At 32.9% G+C, this 17,106-nt stretch overlaps 2 protein-coding genes across 2 annotated transcripts; one reads left to right on the top strand and one right to left on the bottom strand.

The window, feature by feature from the left end:
- Positions 1–1,347: 1,347 nt before the first annotated feature.
- Positions 1,348–6,566, bottom strand: LOC149909125 (uncharacterized). Its single transcript, XM_090120281.1, has 5 exons — positions 6,508–6,566; positions 6,139–6,186; positions 5,673–5,768; positions 2,400–2,627; positions 1,348–1,437 (listed from the first exon to the last, which is right to left on the bottom strand). The coding sequence occupies exons 1-5, from the start codon at positions 6,550–6,552 to the stop codon at positions 1,360–1,362; spliced, it is 495 nt and encodes a 164-aa protein (XP_089976407.1). The 5' UTR covers positions 6,553–6,566; the 3' UTR covers positions 1,348–1,359.
- Positions 6,567–10,041: 3,475 nt separating this feature from the next.
- On the top strand, positions 10,042–11,918 carry LOC149909124 (histone-lysine N-methyltransferase SETMAR-like). The gene is made up of 4 exons (XM_090101522.1): positions 10,042–10,434; positions 10,574–10,685; positions 10,766–10,994; positions 11,729–11,918. The coding sequence occupies exons 1-4, from the start codon at positions 10,042–10,044 to the stop codon at positions 11,916–11,918; spliced, it is 924 nt and encodes a 307-aa protein (XP_089957648.1).
- Positions 11,919–17,106: the final 5,188 nt, after the last annotated feature.

The following is a 17,106-nucleotide window of genomic DNA, read 5'->3' as shown; positions in this document are numbered from 1 at the left end:
TTGTAAACTAAAACTAGTAGACCGGGAGATACTGACACAAAATTTCGAGTCATTTGTAGCAGGATGGCGGTTCTACAGGGTTCTTAGTACGCAATGACAAAAAGAAAAACGATGGTGTGAACGCTGGTACCGGCGTCTTAGTCGCGTGGGCGTTAGTCGAACTCGTCGGAAAAATAGCGAAAGTCAAACGATTTGTAACACAAAAATTTTAGAATTTACCGATAGCCCATAAAAAAGAAGTAGGCGGTAGTGTCATGCCATACTTTTCCGGTGTGACTTACAGCCCGCCATACCGACGCGAATGTGTGGATTCAAATAAAACAATTATTCAACCATTTGTACCAGGCTAACTTTTGCACAGGTAACCATCGTCGTGCAGCCATTTACGAAAATCGCCATGCCATACTTTTCGGACGATTCCAAATGGTCGCCATACCGCCGAAAATTTGCAAAAAAATTTTATTTCGCCAAACTTTTTGTACCAGTATTGCATTTGGATTTTTGGAGAGTATTTGATAAAATGTGACCATTATTATATTTGCCATACTTCTAGTAGGGGGAATAAGTGCTGTCATACTTGAAAAATTAATTAAGTATTAATTTATATAAGTGAAGATTTCCAACACCTAGATCCTTGAAATTTTGTATTTATATTCGTTGATCCTCAAACTTACAGGAAAAATAAGTGCCATACTGTTACAAATCGTTTGACTTTCGCTATTTTCCGACGAGTTCGACTAACGCCCACGCGACTAAGCCGCCGGTACCAGCGTTCACACCATCATTTTTCTTTTTGTCATTGCGTACTAAGAACCCTGTAGAACCGCCATCCTGTTACAAATGACTCGAAATTTTGTGTCAGTATCTCCCGGTCTATAGAACTAACTTGTTCAATATTTGAATATCTTTGGGTGTAATATACCTATGTAGATATTATTTAGTTTTTGATTCTATCAAGATTGAGGTTGTGTTAAATACTTGATTATAGTGAACAAATTATAATAATAATATTATGTTCACTGTAAATTATTATAATCAAGTAAATACGTGCGTGTTTTTGTACTTACAAAGAAGTTGTGTTAAAATATTTAAGCAATATATACTTCATTATCAGTCAAAAAGTTGTATGAATAATTATGTAATACGATTTAGGTATTATTATCAACTTTGTGTCATGTTTCGTTTTTAAATGTTTCAAATGTCCTATAAAACGTTCATAAAATAAAACAAGACAATACTTCTAATAACTTTTTTGAATTTGTCCATAATTAATTAATTTAGAATCAATATTGGACATAAAATCGGTGCATAAATCAAAACATTGTGTTAAAAAATATCATTATTATTTTAAATAATCTTTTAATATAAGTTCGTACAATCTTCTACTTTCTCTTTTAACTCGTTGCAGGCGTCTGATTCCACCCAGATTTTGCAGTTCTGAAAATTAAATATTAGTCAATTATATTCAATATTAATAATAAACTTGCTTCGATTTAATCCAAACTAAAAGTATTCACACTTAACACAGTGGAAAATAGTAAATAGTTTGATACGAGAAATTGTGACTGCGGTTAAAAGCTACCACGGTCACCACACCAACGCGCATTTGACGAGCGTTGTGTGTTATCATCTAAAGTCTAAACCCTCATAGGCGGCCTATGTCCTTCCAATATTAGTCGATATCCAGATTTATGATTATTAACGAAGTTGATCCAAACAAAAGTATATTTTTATTATAATGAATTAACCTGTTAATTTTAAAGAATGTAATATCGGTTAAACAAAACGTTAAACTAATGAATAATCAAGATAAATTATATAAAACTATTCTTTACAATATTTCGAAATGCTTAAAGTACTTGAATAGAGGGAGTTTTGTATTCCTTTAAATATTAAGTTACGAGATAGAAACGGAATGCGGTTGTAATCTGCAGTTAACAACGCTATTTAACTTCTCTAAGAAAATCAAAAAGCCTTAGTGGGAAGTAACTTGAGTAACTATTATTCGCAATATAAAGACAATTATTTGCCACAAAAGTACACTTGGTAATAAATGTCGTACGCATATAATATTTTCTATTACCTGATTTTGTATCATACTGTAGTCAAAATAATATAATATCATCATCATAATATACAGTGCCTATCTAGATAAGGCTCTAAACCTACTCAAACAAGTATCATCGATTTATAGTTCCTTTAGTTAGTCTTTTTTTTTCACCGTTAGATATACAATATACATGTATGTAATTACTTAGTGCTACGCCACGGCATATATTATGTTCCACGCGGGAAGCCGAGCAAAAACACTAGTCACTGATAAAATACTGATTTTAACCAATTGTGACGAAACGTAATCATGGTTCTCTTTATGAGACTACATTAGAAATGGTACTTACGAATAATGCATGAGCTCGAAAACAGTTAAACATTTTCTTCATTGGACATGCACCTTCCATAGCATACGCATCAAGGTCAGTATTGAATAAGCATTTATCCTTTAAAATAAGAAACATTTCTGGTTCACCACCGAGAGACTCGAAGTCACTTTCCATTTTACTTATATCAATCTCACCGTTTGGTTTGAGTAATGCTCTTTTATTTATTACACAGTTTTCTCGTTCACACTGAAAAATACGAAAAATATAAAATAATACCTGGTGTATTTTTCCTTTAAAATACTTTTTTACCGAATTTTTATAAATCTATACTAATATTTTAAAGCTGAAGAGTTTGTTTGTTCGTTTGTTTGAACGCAATAATCTCAGGAACTACTGGTCCGATCTGAATAATTATTTCAGTGTTAGATAGCCCATTTATTGAGGAAAGCTATACTTAGGCTATATATTATCATGTACCACGAGCGAAGCCGGGCCGGACCGCTAGTCTTAATATAAATTATAAATTTCTAGATTATGATATATCTCGTCATCGCGCTACATTTTAAATTTATTATCTTATTACCATTTCTTAAAGAAAGTAAATTTGAGCATTAGGTACTTAAATTATAAAATTCGCTTAATTGCGATGATTTAAGGAAACCATAATTTGGTTTGGCTTGACTTAATTTTATCTAGGTGATAAAATTTGCTCGATAAAATAACACCACTTTAAGATTATGCTCTAACTTACGAGCTGCGTGCTATTATAGTATTTTAAAATTATGTGACATTTATAAAGTACCTTTTGCGAATAATAAAGAATACTTATTTTATAATAATTTTCTGTAACATTATTTTTTTCGGAAACTCAAACTCATATAAATGTTAACAATTGCTTCCTAAAAGTTATCTAAAATGTATGGAAGTTTAATAAATAAACAAATGAGAATCATTTAATGTTTATTGCAATATTTCCATATGGAAAAAATAACGTTTTAAGTAAAAAAAAATTAAACCATAAAATGTTCTATGAATACTTTCCGACTACGAGCCTGACCTATTTCTAATTGAAACATGAATGAACGAATAGTACAATACTTTTAATCGCAGCCATATGAACAAGTACCTAATTATTATTAAAAAAACAAAATACCCGACTGCACACTAAAAAAAGAGTAAAAATGTCTTTATCCCGTGGGACTTTTAGGATAAAATGTATCCTATGACACTCCCGTAATCAAGACAAATCTAACGATACCTCATACATCAAAACCCATCAAGCCGTTTAGGCTACAGGTGGTCACAAAGGAAAAGACATACATACATACTTACATACACTCGAAAAACATTACCCTCCTTCTTTGGCAGTCGGGTAAAAAACATAGCTAGCTTTAGCTTGTATGAAAAATGCTGTAAAGGCTCCGTAAGTACGATTTTAATTGCTTTTTTGCAAGGATGTAAAGAGCGTGTATAATTTTACTATTGATAGATATGCGGAAGGACACGAATGAAACGCTAGACGGCTGTTAACGAACTGACTTTAATGTCACGTAAATGCTCATATTCGAAAACGACATTTTTATTTTATTTTTTTATATCGCGGGTACCTCGTCGCCACTGATAGATATGCGGAAGGACACGAATGAAACGCTAGACGGCTGTTAACGAACTGACTTTAATGTCACGTAAGATGACAAATCAATGCACATACATAACAACTATTAATTAAAAATGTGAAGTCCCGTGTCCCCTAGAGGCGTATGGGGCAGATGCATCATGCATACATCTGTTTCACTGATCGATTTTCTTTAGGGAGAAGTAGGTGATCACTGATCAGTCTTATGTGTCCTGCCTCATCGAGAAATTTTTTTTTCTTCGACTCAAGGGAATCTATACTCTACCAAGATGGTATTATAACTAAAGTTATTACCAACTATTTTTTAAAGTTATTTTTGATGCGAACAGTTATATTACGTATACTCTCTAATTGGACAAACGAACCTTGCGTCTTAAGCAAATTTGCACTGTGTAACAGTAACCCAAATACATCTTGGTTATATATCATGTCTATGGAATACAAGATACAAATTGCTTTATAATTAACAGGTCACTTGGGTACTAAGATATTCAACAAATATTTTCATAAAAATATTAAACCTACCTTCGATGGTAGAAAAAGGAATGTAAATTCTACAGAAAATAAACATGTTGGAAAGGTTGGATTTTTTGTATCATATTTCAAATTTAAAATTATAGATATAGGTACATATTATGCAAAATCGTAATGGAATCGTAATAGAAAATGCATATAGCTGCTTGTAGGATGTAAAAAGATGATATTATAAGTATTATACCTACGTTTAAAATGTTCAACTCAAGGTTCAACTATAGTCGATGTAGTAACCTAGGTAACTTTTTATTATATTATACTTATTATTATATTAGAAAAGCCAAAGCTGTAATAAAATGATTAACTAATATCTTCGTTTTAACAATCCCCAACTCAAAACTTTTTTCTCTGTTTAAGCTCAAACTCATGCCAAAACTTTTTTTTGATGTAAACTTTTTCAAATAATATGAATAGAATTTTGCTCCTGCCAAGAAGAAGGAAAGAAACTTGATACTCTTTTAGCCGACTTCCAAGAAGAAAGATATTTTTTTTTTGTTCTTTAAAATCACTTTATCCTTAAACTGTTTATATAATACTAGATTTCCGCTCGCGGCTTCGCCCGCTTTGTCTAAAACTTAATAAATTGCATACCTACTAAAACCTTTGTCGAGAATCGCTCTATCTATTAAAAATCCGCATCAAAATCCGTTGCGTAGTTTTAAAGTTTTAAGCATACAAAGAGACATAGGGACAGAGAAAGCGACTTTGTAATCATAAAATCATTGAAATTAAGTGTCTATTGTCGTTGATAAGTGGAAGCTAATGACTTTTTATTATGATTAGGCTTACCAAGGGCTTACAACAATACCAGTTTATCTATTATATATATTTTAGTGTTTAATATGAACTATGTTGATCTAACTCTTACAGCTTATCTGCACGTCATCAAATTAAACAAAATTGAGAGTATTGTTTGTAGTCATATGCCTAAATGATTAAACTAGTGTGCTCATAACACAATTACTGATACTGATATCTTTAGTTTCTAAAAAAATATATTAGGTATGTTCTATTAAGCGTTTGTTTTAACTTTTGCTAAAACAAATTCAAGTAAGTAAGTAGTATAAAAATATAATAAGTTTAAAAAAGTTTATCTACTATTAACATAAAAGGTTACTCACATCATTCGGTGTAGATGGTATTTTATAACATTCAGCATTATTTTCGTGACGTATCGATAAATCATAGTCCTTGCAACACATTGATACGCTAAAATGCTAAAAGAAAAATTAAATTTATTATTTATATTTAAATTTTTGTGTGCTTCGCTGGCTTCATTTCTATAGTAATTAGTAACACTAAATAAATGTGCACTGTTTTACCCGTGGGCAAAAGCAAATGTGTTTTTACATACCTATCCTAATCTACATCACTATCAATTTTCATACAATATAGATCAATAGTATTGGAGTGATTGTGTTTCAAACGTTCGAGTTCATTATGTTAATATAAATACCAATTATGTTAATATGGGTTCAAATAAATTGAATGGACCCATTTTCTAAGAACTAAGAATATAATAGAGCAGAAATTAATTTTAAGTACATTGTTCTTACTTTGTAGGTAAGTACGGATTCATATACTTACGTCTTCCAACATCGGAGCACATTTCTCGTAAGTGTCACGAGAGCTTGCCTGCAAAATATTATTATTAATTACTTATATGTGAAAAAAAAATCTTAGAAACAATTGCTATGATTCGAAGCTGATAACCTTATACAAGTACAGATTAATTTATATTCACAACTTATATTTCGTATATTATATTGTAAGTAATATGTTGTATAAATAAAAATAAAAAATAATCTTTTTCTTAGTAGTAGGTATGTACCATTATCGAAAGAACTGATAATATGTGAATAATTCAGAAAAATATTCAGTGCATAAAACGACCTGTTTCAACATTTTATACAAATTGAAAAGGCAAACATCAAAAATAAAATAATAAAAAAGTACCGTAACAGAAAGGAAAACCATAAACAAAATTAAAACACGACGCATGGTGACCGCAAACGACACTGTTGTGTGTCCATTTTCACTTTATTATTTATATTACTTTTTATAATTAGGTTTCATTTACAATCTTCATACAGCGTGAAATAACTGCGTTTAACGAACACTGCTATCTATCAGAATTACTGTGAATAAACCCCTTATGAAAAGATGGTAAATGATCAATATCTCAATGTAAATGTTAATGTTTAAATAATTATAGTATAATTTTCTCGTAGTTATACGTATAATAATGTTTAATGTTAGAATTCAACAGGAAAAATTATCGTTAAATGATTAAAAAGTGTAGTATGATTAGTAAGTGATTAGTAATGATTAGTAAGTGTGTTGCTCTATATTTACAGACCACCTAAAAATGCATAAAGCAATGGTGTAAAATTCGTTAATAATCATACATTTTTACGTGATAGAAATCAAGAAACCTCTGAATAAAACGATCGATGAGCCGTAAACCGAACAAAGTGTAATAATGTATAATATTCAGAGGATATTCATCCGCGTAATAACTCGCTACAAAGTTCCAGGCCAACTGGGATCTCAGATGCAAATTTACAAGAAGCGAGGAGTAGTTCTGACGTTAAATTGTTGACCCAACATTGTGCTAATAATTATTCTTATAATCTTTCTGTCTTTATGAACTTAAAAACATGTTTATTACTCTGTGCTCACAAAAATAGGAGATCAATAACGTATATTTAAGCAAAATTAGATACTCTATTTTCACTAATAAATGCTAAAAATAAAAAAGAGCGTGTGTGTCAGAAGTGAAACTTCTTTGGCAAAATTCAAAGATACCAAAATCTCCTTACTCCATGACGTGACGGTATTGCCATGACGCGACCTTGAAATTTACCTTTCAACGCGCCTAATTTCACTTAAAAAAAGTAAGTAAGTAAGTTTTTCAACGAAAATATAACACATCAATGATTTTAATAAACAATGAAATTGGTTAACATAAAACCATTATTACATTATATACTAATTAATCATCTCTCCCCGATATTGTAGCGATCGATATTTAATTAACGGTGTGGTTTTAACATAAATTCCTTCAGCATCTGTTAAATTAAATGCCAATACACTTATTGTTATTATGGTAGTTGTAATAATAAGCCTTCTTAAATTATAGGTAAATAAATGAGTTTCAAAAGGAAACTGAAGTTTTTTTTTTTCAGTTTCGAACGGTGAAGGAAAACATCGACATGTAGAAGAATCAAAAGTTCGACGGCATGTGTCATCCGCCAACCCGCACTTGGCCAGCGTGGTGGATTATGGCCTGTACCCTCATAGGAGGCCCGTGTCCCAGCAGTGGGAACGTTTATGGGCTGATGATGATGATGAAATGAGTTTCAGTTATCTTTTAAAAGGGAAAATAAAATTTATTTTAATTGCCTAATACAATCATGCATACCTAGATATGAAGAAGCTCAGATTAGATACTGTCCAGATTCAGTAGAGACTGTATAAACATCGATTTGTGAAGCATTAATGTGAGATGCACCTGACCCATATAAAAGAGCACTTGGGACTTCAAACGATTGCACACTTACATTGTAAGTACAAATAAATTTATTTACGCTGATGGTCCATACACCAGTATAAGCTGCAGTATCAAAGCATCGCAGACTTATAAATTTAACATAAAACTTATAAGTACCTCCTACGCTTATTCCAGTTCATAATAATTCTTAATAAATCATGTTTTAAAGCCTTGCAACTTTTCATACTAAAGTTCATTAATAGTATACGGCGCAACTTTTAAAATTGGTCAAACTTCAGAAGTTGTGTACTTTAGCGTGTTAGACCAGCAATAAATAGTAAAGTAAATGTTCTGTGACTTTATTGGTACCGGAGATACGATATTCTTTTAGTTAAAAGCCACCCTGGGGCGTTGGGATGCAAACTTTATTATTTAAGTGCTTCGAAGTAAGCCGCGCTTGAACTGATGAGATATTCGTGACGAGAATTTTTGATACATTATGCATGTGTTGTCAAAGATTCGAAAGAAATTACGTGAAAATATTTGTAAAGCGCGATTTATGTGTAATATTTACGGTATGTGGTTTTCTGTTGCAACTAATGTGGTCTTACAAGTGTACGTTTTTAGTGTAAGGAATGGTTCTTGAATTGCGCAGTGCGCTTTCTTTAAAATCGAGGACGTGTCGTCAATGCGATTTATATACTTATGGACAGCCTTTTAACGTACATTCAAAGGCAATATTATCGAACATCATTCAAAGTAGTAAGTAGTAATAAATTCTGAAAAAAAAAACTATGAAAATTTAAAATGTTTCCAAAGGTACTGTATGCTTTACGAATTCTCTAGTTATCTTGATTAGACTGTTTACACAACGTTTTATAAAAGAAACTTGTTTTTCTCACAAAATGAGAATCCGGTTTACTTATTCATTCATTCGATTGGTGATTCGCTCACACATGGGTTACCTCAATTACATGACAAGCAATTTCATACACCATCTGTATTGGGTTTCGTTTACTGAATGTAAAACTTTAGCTTGATGTAGAAATACATGGTGAATATGCCTTAAGAACTGTGCTATATAAACAAATTAGAAATTATATCTTCGTGATGAACGCCTGTGAATAATTTATAGTTATCCGATGAATTAAATAATTTTGCTTTAGTGTTGGATGTATAGAATGTGAACGTAGTACTTAGTTTATACGTGTAATTTTAGGGGCAAACATTATTTAAATAATAACTACATAATTATCAATAGATAAGGTTCATAAATATATTTTATGAAATTGTACGTTTTAAATGAACGCAAAAAATTAAATTAGGTACGATTATTTAATTTCATGATACTATAAAATTTTATTAAATAAAAAGCCGGAAATCCCAATATCAAATAAAAAAATCACGAAATACTTCCGTCTAAATCCAATTACATAAAAAACCCAGTGATTTCGCTTCTTCAATATTAAAAAGGTTATACAAAAGTTAATCTAAATTACCCAAAAGTCGTGTAAAATAAATAGAAAGTGATCCCGTCCGCAATTTTTTGAAATAGCACTGTTAATTCTGAACCAACTGCGCCTTTTCACGTTTCCGCTGTATTTTTGTAAAGCCGGTTTTCTGTGGCTTAATTGGGAGAGAACACTCAACTGTCAACGAGTTGTTAAGTAAATGGTTTCGACCTCGCTTTGCTGTTTCAAGAGTAAATAGATTATTAGAAAAGAGGCGAAATGTATACATGACGTATGACTAATAATTAAGTAACTTTATGCAATGGAAATAAGAAAATTTATAATACGAAAGGATTATTTTGCACATACCTGGTGCATTCAATAAGTACCTAGCCTCATCGCCAGAGGGCGCTATTGTTTCAAAATAGGTTTACCAAAGTGTAGCTCATTCTTTTTTAATTATTTAATTTAATTTTCATTCAAATCCCTTCATTTGTTTTAATTTGACAACCTATGGAAGCGAACGTGTGGATCGGTTTTACAAAAATGGAAAAAAAGCAATATCGTTCGGTGATTCGATTCCTATTTTTGGACGGGAAAGAGCGCATCGAAATCAAAGACCGCTTGGATGCTGTGTACGGTGACTCTTCTCCATCGATAGCCACAGTCAAGAATTGGTTCAACGAGTTTGCACGTGGCCGTACGTCGGTTTTTGATGAACCACGTCCAGGTGCACCAAAAACAGCTGCTACGGAACAAAACATTAAAAAAATCCATGATCTCGTATTGACAGATCGCCGATTGAAGGTTCGGGAGCTAGCTGAGACTGTAGGCATTTCAGAAGAAACAGTGCATCATATTCTTCACGAGGAACTCGGCATGAGAAAGCTGTCGGCGCGATGGGTGCCGCATTTACTCACACCGGAAAAAAACGCAACCGTGAGTCCACATCGGAGACGTGTTTGGCGCTGTTTAAGCGGAATCCAGGGGAGTTTTTAGTCGTTTTGTGACCGTCGATGAAACCTGGATTCATTGGTACACATCAGAGACCAAGGAGCAATCAAAACAATGGATCCAGACCGGGGAAAGTGCTCCAAAGAAGGCGAAAACTGTAAAATCGGCCGGAAAAGTTATGGCCACCGTTTTCTGGGATTCACAAGGAGTTGTCTACATCGATTACCTCGAGAAAGGTAAACCAATTACAGGGTTTACTATGCCGATTTATTGAGCCGATTCGACGCCGAATTAAAGATAAACCGACCCCATCTAGCTGAGAAAAAGGTGCTGTTTCACCACGACAACGCACCGGTTCACACGTCTGCCGTTACCATGGCCAAATTGGTCGAATTACGCTACGAATTGCTGCCTCATCCACCGTATTCTCCAGATTTGGCCCCTGGTGACTTCTTTCTGTTTCCTAATCTGAAAAAATCCCTCGCCGGGAATAGATATGGATCAAATGAGGAGGTTATCGCTGCCACGGAGGCCTATTTTGCAGAGTTTGAGAAAACCTATTTTTCGGACGGGTTAAAAAAGTTGGAGCATCGCTGGGCTAAGTGTATCGAACTAAAAGGAGACTATGTTGAAAAATAAATTGCCACTTTTCCAAAATTTTCGTATACTTTTTGTAGGCTAAGTATTTATTGAATCGCCCTCGTAGGTACTGAATATTTTATTCAAAATAATTAAAATTATTTCTTATTCACAAAAAACATAAACAATGAATGTAGGTACATTTAATTAGTTACGCCCGCAAAAATCAAACTCGATTCTGACTAGCCTGCACTCAGGAAATTCAAAATTAGGAAAATTATTGCTATTTGTTTTGTATTTGGAATAATCTGAAAATTATTTTGAAACGTATTTAATAATACAAACAACACACTTACATAGGATTAACATACAAATAGAGGGAATGTTGAAATATCCATAGGAAGATACTAAAAGCCTCTAACTAATTCTATTGAAATAGCATTGATTTTGTATGCCATGATTGGAGTCTTTCAATCTGTTCTAATATTATGTGAGTACTTGTTTTTTTCCTTTTTGCAATAGAAAATTCTCAGTATAAAAATAACATTTTGAACACACATAGATGGTTTATTTTATTCAAGTTTTTCTTTATTCTTGTACAAAAAGCTGGTGAAGATTTTTTCTTGACACAAAATTAGTTTTAATAATTTTTATACATCTCCAATTACCTCTACTATGGTCCCTAACTCTAATGCCCCAGCCACACGACTCGACGAGTGGTATGGGAAGTGACGAGGGAAGTAGGCAGGGACGTAGTGTGGCCACGTTACTCGTCATGCCACTCGTCGTGCTCATCGTCCTGCTCACTGCTGTCGGCTTTTGCGCGCGAGTCAAAGGACCGGCAATACGAGTGCGAATTAGGGATGGGCGTCATGGAATCAACGGACTAGTTAAATTAACCGTCTATATGTACACTCAACGATTCGACTAGTCCATCGCTCACCAATGCACTAGTTGAATTCAACGGCTAAACAGTCTTATTGATAAGAATAAATTCTTTTCTTTGAAGTTTTTTAAAAAAAATATTTTTGGTTTACAAGACCAATGTTTTGAATTTAAACTATAAAAACAAACGATAATAAGTTTTTTAGTAATACTTTTTTTAGGGAGTATAATTTTTGTAAGAAAGCATAAATATTTATTAATTGTTTTATTGAGATTAGAAGTTATTGTTTTAAGAATTTATTTAATAATAGTTATTTATTTTACACATGGACTAGTCGAAGATTTTAACTAGTTGAATGACTAGTTGATGAACGACATTTAACTATCTAGTCTCGTTGATGAAAAATACGTCGACGACCCATCCCTAGTGAAGAGCGTCGCGATTAATCGCGCGAGTAGAGCAGTGTGTGGCCAGACGGCAATATCGAGGCGAGCGGCAGCGCGATGAGCAGGACGAGGAGCAGCACGAGTAGCAGGACGAGTAGCATAGTGTGGCTGGGGTATAATAATGTAGCTTTAGCTTATGTTATCAGTCAATCAAATAAAAACACTATAACTTATGAAAATTAATATAGCAATTTTTCAGCAGGATTAAAGAAACATATCACTTAAATAGTTACTCATTGTTATATCGTATTTTATACAATAAGGGATAGAGATATGTATCCCTTCCTCTTTCATCTCGCAACCGTACCTCAAATCCGTTTAGGGATTGGCAATAAATCCCCAATTTTTGTAGGGGACGTTTAAAGATTGCCTTCGTTTACTCCAGTGACTATTTCATTCTACTTACAACACCAATAATAGTATAGTAAGGTTTATAAACCTTAGATAAAATGTACAAAAACCTACATATTATTATAATGAAAAGTGCTAAGCTTCTTTTAATAACTGTTCTTTATAGGTATTAAGCAAGATGCTTGCAATCTCAATTATGTTTCGATATATGTGAAGTTTTAAAGGTGGATATGTATTGTGTACAATATTATTTGAAAGGGTATAGCTTAAATCACATTAGGCGCATGTGTGGTATGTGCATCTTATGCGCAGTTTAATTTACGGCTTTAGTATACGATACTTACAAAACAATAGTTGCAATAATTTTGTGTCTATTTTGTATCTATTTTCCACCTAAAAAAATTATTATCATTGTATGTAAAAAATCTCACTTAAAATTGCAAATATCAGCTTGTAATAAATAAGCAAGAGACAAACATGTCAAATCTTACACACAACATAATCTACCTCTATCAGGCACCCTTTCCTCATCAAGTCAAAATAACGTTTACACAGTCACCCTCAGGTTTCTGTCGTCAGTGTCATAGACATGCAACGCAAACAATGTGAAAACACTGTTGTTTGTTGTACCCGAATTGCTTGCTGACTTAATCCTTGACTAGAACGATAAGCTCAAATTCTACTGAAAATAAAACAGAATTTTTTATTCTAACTAAAAATTATCTATACATATAATAAAATCGTAGGAAAGTCAAAACTGTACATTGAATATTTTTTTAAAAGAATACATAATCCATGATCTATAATCGATATAGAAGCCAAAAATATAGTTTTTAGAATTTTTGTCTGTTTGTCTGTTTGTCTGTTTGTCTGTTTGTCTGTATGTTTGACCGAGCTAATCTCGAAAAGTACTGCATAGATTTACTTCAAATTTTGCATGAATATTCCTAAGAGGTCGGGTGAGGATAGTTTAAACATATTATCATGATATCACCTTCGGGGGAGGAGCTGTGAGCCTTTATTTTTCTTACATATTCCGTGTACTACGACAGCGTACAATCTAAAGACTCATGTTTAAATGTTGGTTTCGAGTAAGCCATGCTATTATCTAGCTTTACAAAATAAAAACTATGTCATTTACGTAATTTGGGCAGAGAAACAGTTAAATGAATCTGAGCAGTATAAAGACAAATTTGAAACAGCGCCATCTATGAAGTGTTAGAAAAATCAAACACACGTTAACTATTGGAAATTAATAATCAAATGACGCATATATAAATGTTGTTTGACAATATCTAGATTGACACTATAAAAATTATGCCATTTAAGTAACTTGGGAAGAGAAACATAGTTTAAAGAATGTAAGTTGTATAATGTTAATTTTGTAACAGCGCCATCTATGAGATTTCGTAAAAATCAAATCAATTTAGATGTTAACACTACTGAATACACAGTTGGAAATTAATAATTTAAATATAATTATGTTATTTATTTAACTCTTTAGCCCATATCTTCCCTTCCCTATAAGGTATATTTCGTGTAAATAATAAATATACTACATTTTTTTAAAGTGAGGGTAGATGTTTATTATTTTAAGTAAAACTAGACACCATTATCTACAGTTAATCTAATATTGATTGCGTTCATTAGTTACAATTTTAAAAATCTTCGTATTTTATAAATTTACTAGCTTACCGCCCGCGGGTTCGTCCGCTTTGTCTAAAACCTAATAAATTATATACTTATAGGTATTTATTTTTTATAATGATAGCAATTCATGTTTTTTGTTGGTAGGTATTATATTACACTTTTAGAATGAAATAATAAAATGATGAATTCTTTTATTATTTTGAGGTGCATTGGGAACAGTAGTTTTTGATAAAATCTATTTGTAAGTAGCTTTTTTATAGATTTACAGTTAACTTTTGATTTTGTTATTTACTGATTCAATGCTCATAAAATTATATGATTTGATGGTAAAGATAGTAGCAGCGAGGATTTAGTGGAAATTAGTAATCATCCGCTTCGTCAATTTTTGACTGAAGTTAATGTCCAACGTCCAATGGTTCAATCATTGGAAGTATCTCGGGAAATTTTGGAGGATATTTTTCAGGAAGGAGAGGAGGGGCAGCCAACCACATATCAAATACAAGTAATGTTTTTATTTTGACTTTGCGGTTATCTGATTATAATATTTATCGTTATGGCTATCGAGGTACCGACCGTACTGGGATCAGAGTACATGATACAGTTCATCATCCAGGATTGCTAAGAGCATTTTAACACTGAAAAAGATGTTTTCTTTGAATCGTAGTTGCTTCATTTATTTATTTTTAATCATTTTACATAATATGTTTTATATTTTATAAATATAATATCATTTTCATTATTTAAGTAGATAAAATAAATTATGTAACGGTTTTATAAGAAAACACAGTATATTTATTAGGCGACGGTGATTTCTTCCAGGCAAAAGATATTCATCAGCTCAATAAAATTGAATAGTATGTTGTTAGTTATTCTTTAGATTCACAATTGTAATGAGCATTTCCGCAAGCAAGTTGTATCGTAGTTTAGATATATCATAGTTTTGACATATTAAAGTTCCAACAAAACCCTCAAATTTTTGAGCAGGGTTGAGCAAGATAATTTGAAAAAATGTCCGTGTTAAGTATTATAGAAAAGGTTAGTTCGTTGGTAATTATTATTTCTTCTTCATTTACATGTTGTTAGTAAAAATAAACTTTGACTAACAGTCAAAGTATATTTTAACTAATACTACTTAATATCTATTATACCTACTTATGTTCAGTATTTATCTGTATTATTCATCATCATCAGCCCATATACGTTCCCACTGCTGGGACACGGGCCTCCTATGAGGGTACAGGCCATAATCCACCACGCTGGCCAAGTGCGTGTTGGCGGATGACACATGTCATCGAACTTTTTAATTCTTCGACATGTCGGTTTCCTCACGATGTTTTCCTTCACCGTTCGAGCAGTGGTGATGTTACAACATGCGCAGATAAATTGAAAAATCAATTTATTTCCTGCGCGCTCGCCTGGTCTCGAACCCCGGACTTATCGATTCGAAGTCCGAGGTCTCACCACTGAGCCACCACTGCTTATCTGTATTATTATTGCTTGGTAATTAATATATTTTCATGTCGTATACCTAATTATAAACATAAGTTTGATGTGTAATTAGCTGGATTTATTTTTACACACTCACAGACTTATATTTTATGTTAAAAGAGTGTTAATAGTGTAAATCATGATATTTTTTCACAATTAATAATAATCCTTTTTTCTAATGGTGTTGGCATTAAATTAAACCGCGCTGTCGTTTCGTTCACAAAAAGTGATGTTATGAGGAGCATATTCGGTCCTCATATCATAAAAAATCTGTGCGAAAACAATAAACACGTGTGAGGCCCTCACGGCAGATCGGGGCGGTCTGACGTGAAGTGGGGACAGCGTTGTCACTGTATCGCTCTTGCCACGCTGTTCAACAGACTTATTCGATAGTTCAGTTTTGTGTTAAGACCGCTATGACAACCAACCCGTGAGACAACCAAACCCGGTCTCCCCTACTATCCCGTGAGACCGAAACCTTCACTGAGAGGGTATGACGTCTCACAGCTGATCGCAAACGGCATATTGTACTATCCCGTGAGACCGAAACCCTCACTGAGAGGGAATTACGTCTCACTACTGATCACGACAGTCATATTTTATCTGGAGAATCTGAAACTTTACTCAATATGAAGACCGTTTGACAAATGATAGGGTGCATCATAATATTATTCGATCTCTTGAAGATGAACATGAGTATAAGCAATGACTAGAGTAGGGACGCGAATATTACAATTATATGAGACAAGAACGATTAATAAGTTTGTTTAATGAAAGATTAAGAATTGAAACTATTCGGTCTCTGGAAACGGACGAATAGCGAGAGGCCCGTCTTACTGCAGACAGATTTCGTCATAGTCTTAATGACTTGAGGTAAACAATCTACGAATTCGGTGGTGTGGTCTGACAAATATAAAAGTGGGTTTGCTTATAACCTCACAATTGATTACAGATCATCTTCTGTAAAGGCGTAGTATGTTCTTTTTGTAATGCTTTAAAGTATAGTAAGGAGTCAGCTTTCATTTGAAGATACACCGGAACCTTTGAAATCACTACTTTTAGAGGAACATACTGTGCAATGTAAACTGTAATTAGACAATATTCGCTCTTATAGTAGCGCGTTTCAAATGATCCTTTGGTGCTCAATAATTATCAGAAGGTCCGTTCATGCTTACTTTTAAGATACAAGGTCAAGTTTACCATTTGATAGGATCCCTTTTGCCTGTAGGCCAACCTAAGTTTGTTTAAATAGGTATA

The sequence above is a fragment of the Colias eurytheme genome, chromosome 4 (genome assembly GCF_061535395.1).
Source record: "Colias eurytheme isolate Ceu_HAF_F1 chromosome 4, ilColEury1 Martin Lab GWU primary, whole genome shotgun sequence".
Classification (NCBI taxonomy): Eukaryota; Metazoa; Arthropoda; class Insecta; order Lepidoptera; family Pieridae; genus Colias; species Colias eurytheme.
Note: the sequence above shows the minus strand (reverse complement) of the source record. Positions and strands in the feature narration are given on the sequence as shown.

Bases quoted from the DNA above. Each gene is read 5' to 3' on its own strand.
- LOC149909125 (XM_090120281.1), bottom strand. From the start codon at position 6,552: ATGCGTCGTGTTTTAATTTTGTTTATGGTTTTCCTTTCTGTTACG. The intron at 6,187-6,507 runs GTACTTTTTTAT...AATATTTTGCAG, and splicing joins TGGTTTTCCTTTCTGTTACG to GCAAGCTCTCGTGACACTTA. The intron at 2,628-5,672 runs GTGAGTAACCTT...CGTATTTTTCAG, and splicing joins TACCATCTACACCGAATGAT to TGTGAACGAGAAAACTGTGT.
- LOC149909124 (XM_090101522.1), top strand. From the start codon at position 10,042: ATGGAAAAAAAGCAATATCGTTCGGTGATTCGATTCCTATTTTTGGAC. The intron at 10,686-10,765 runs GTAAACCAATTA...GACCCCATCTAG, and splicing joins CATCGATTACCTCGAGAAAG to CTGAGAAAAAGGTGCTGTTT. The intron at 10,995-11,728 runs GTTTGAGAAAAC...CTAATGCCCCAG, and splicing joins ACGGAGGCCTATTTTGCAGA to CCACACGACTCGACGAGTGG.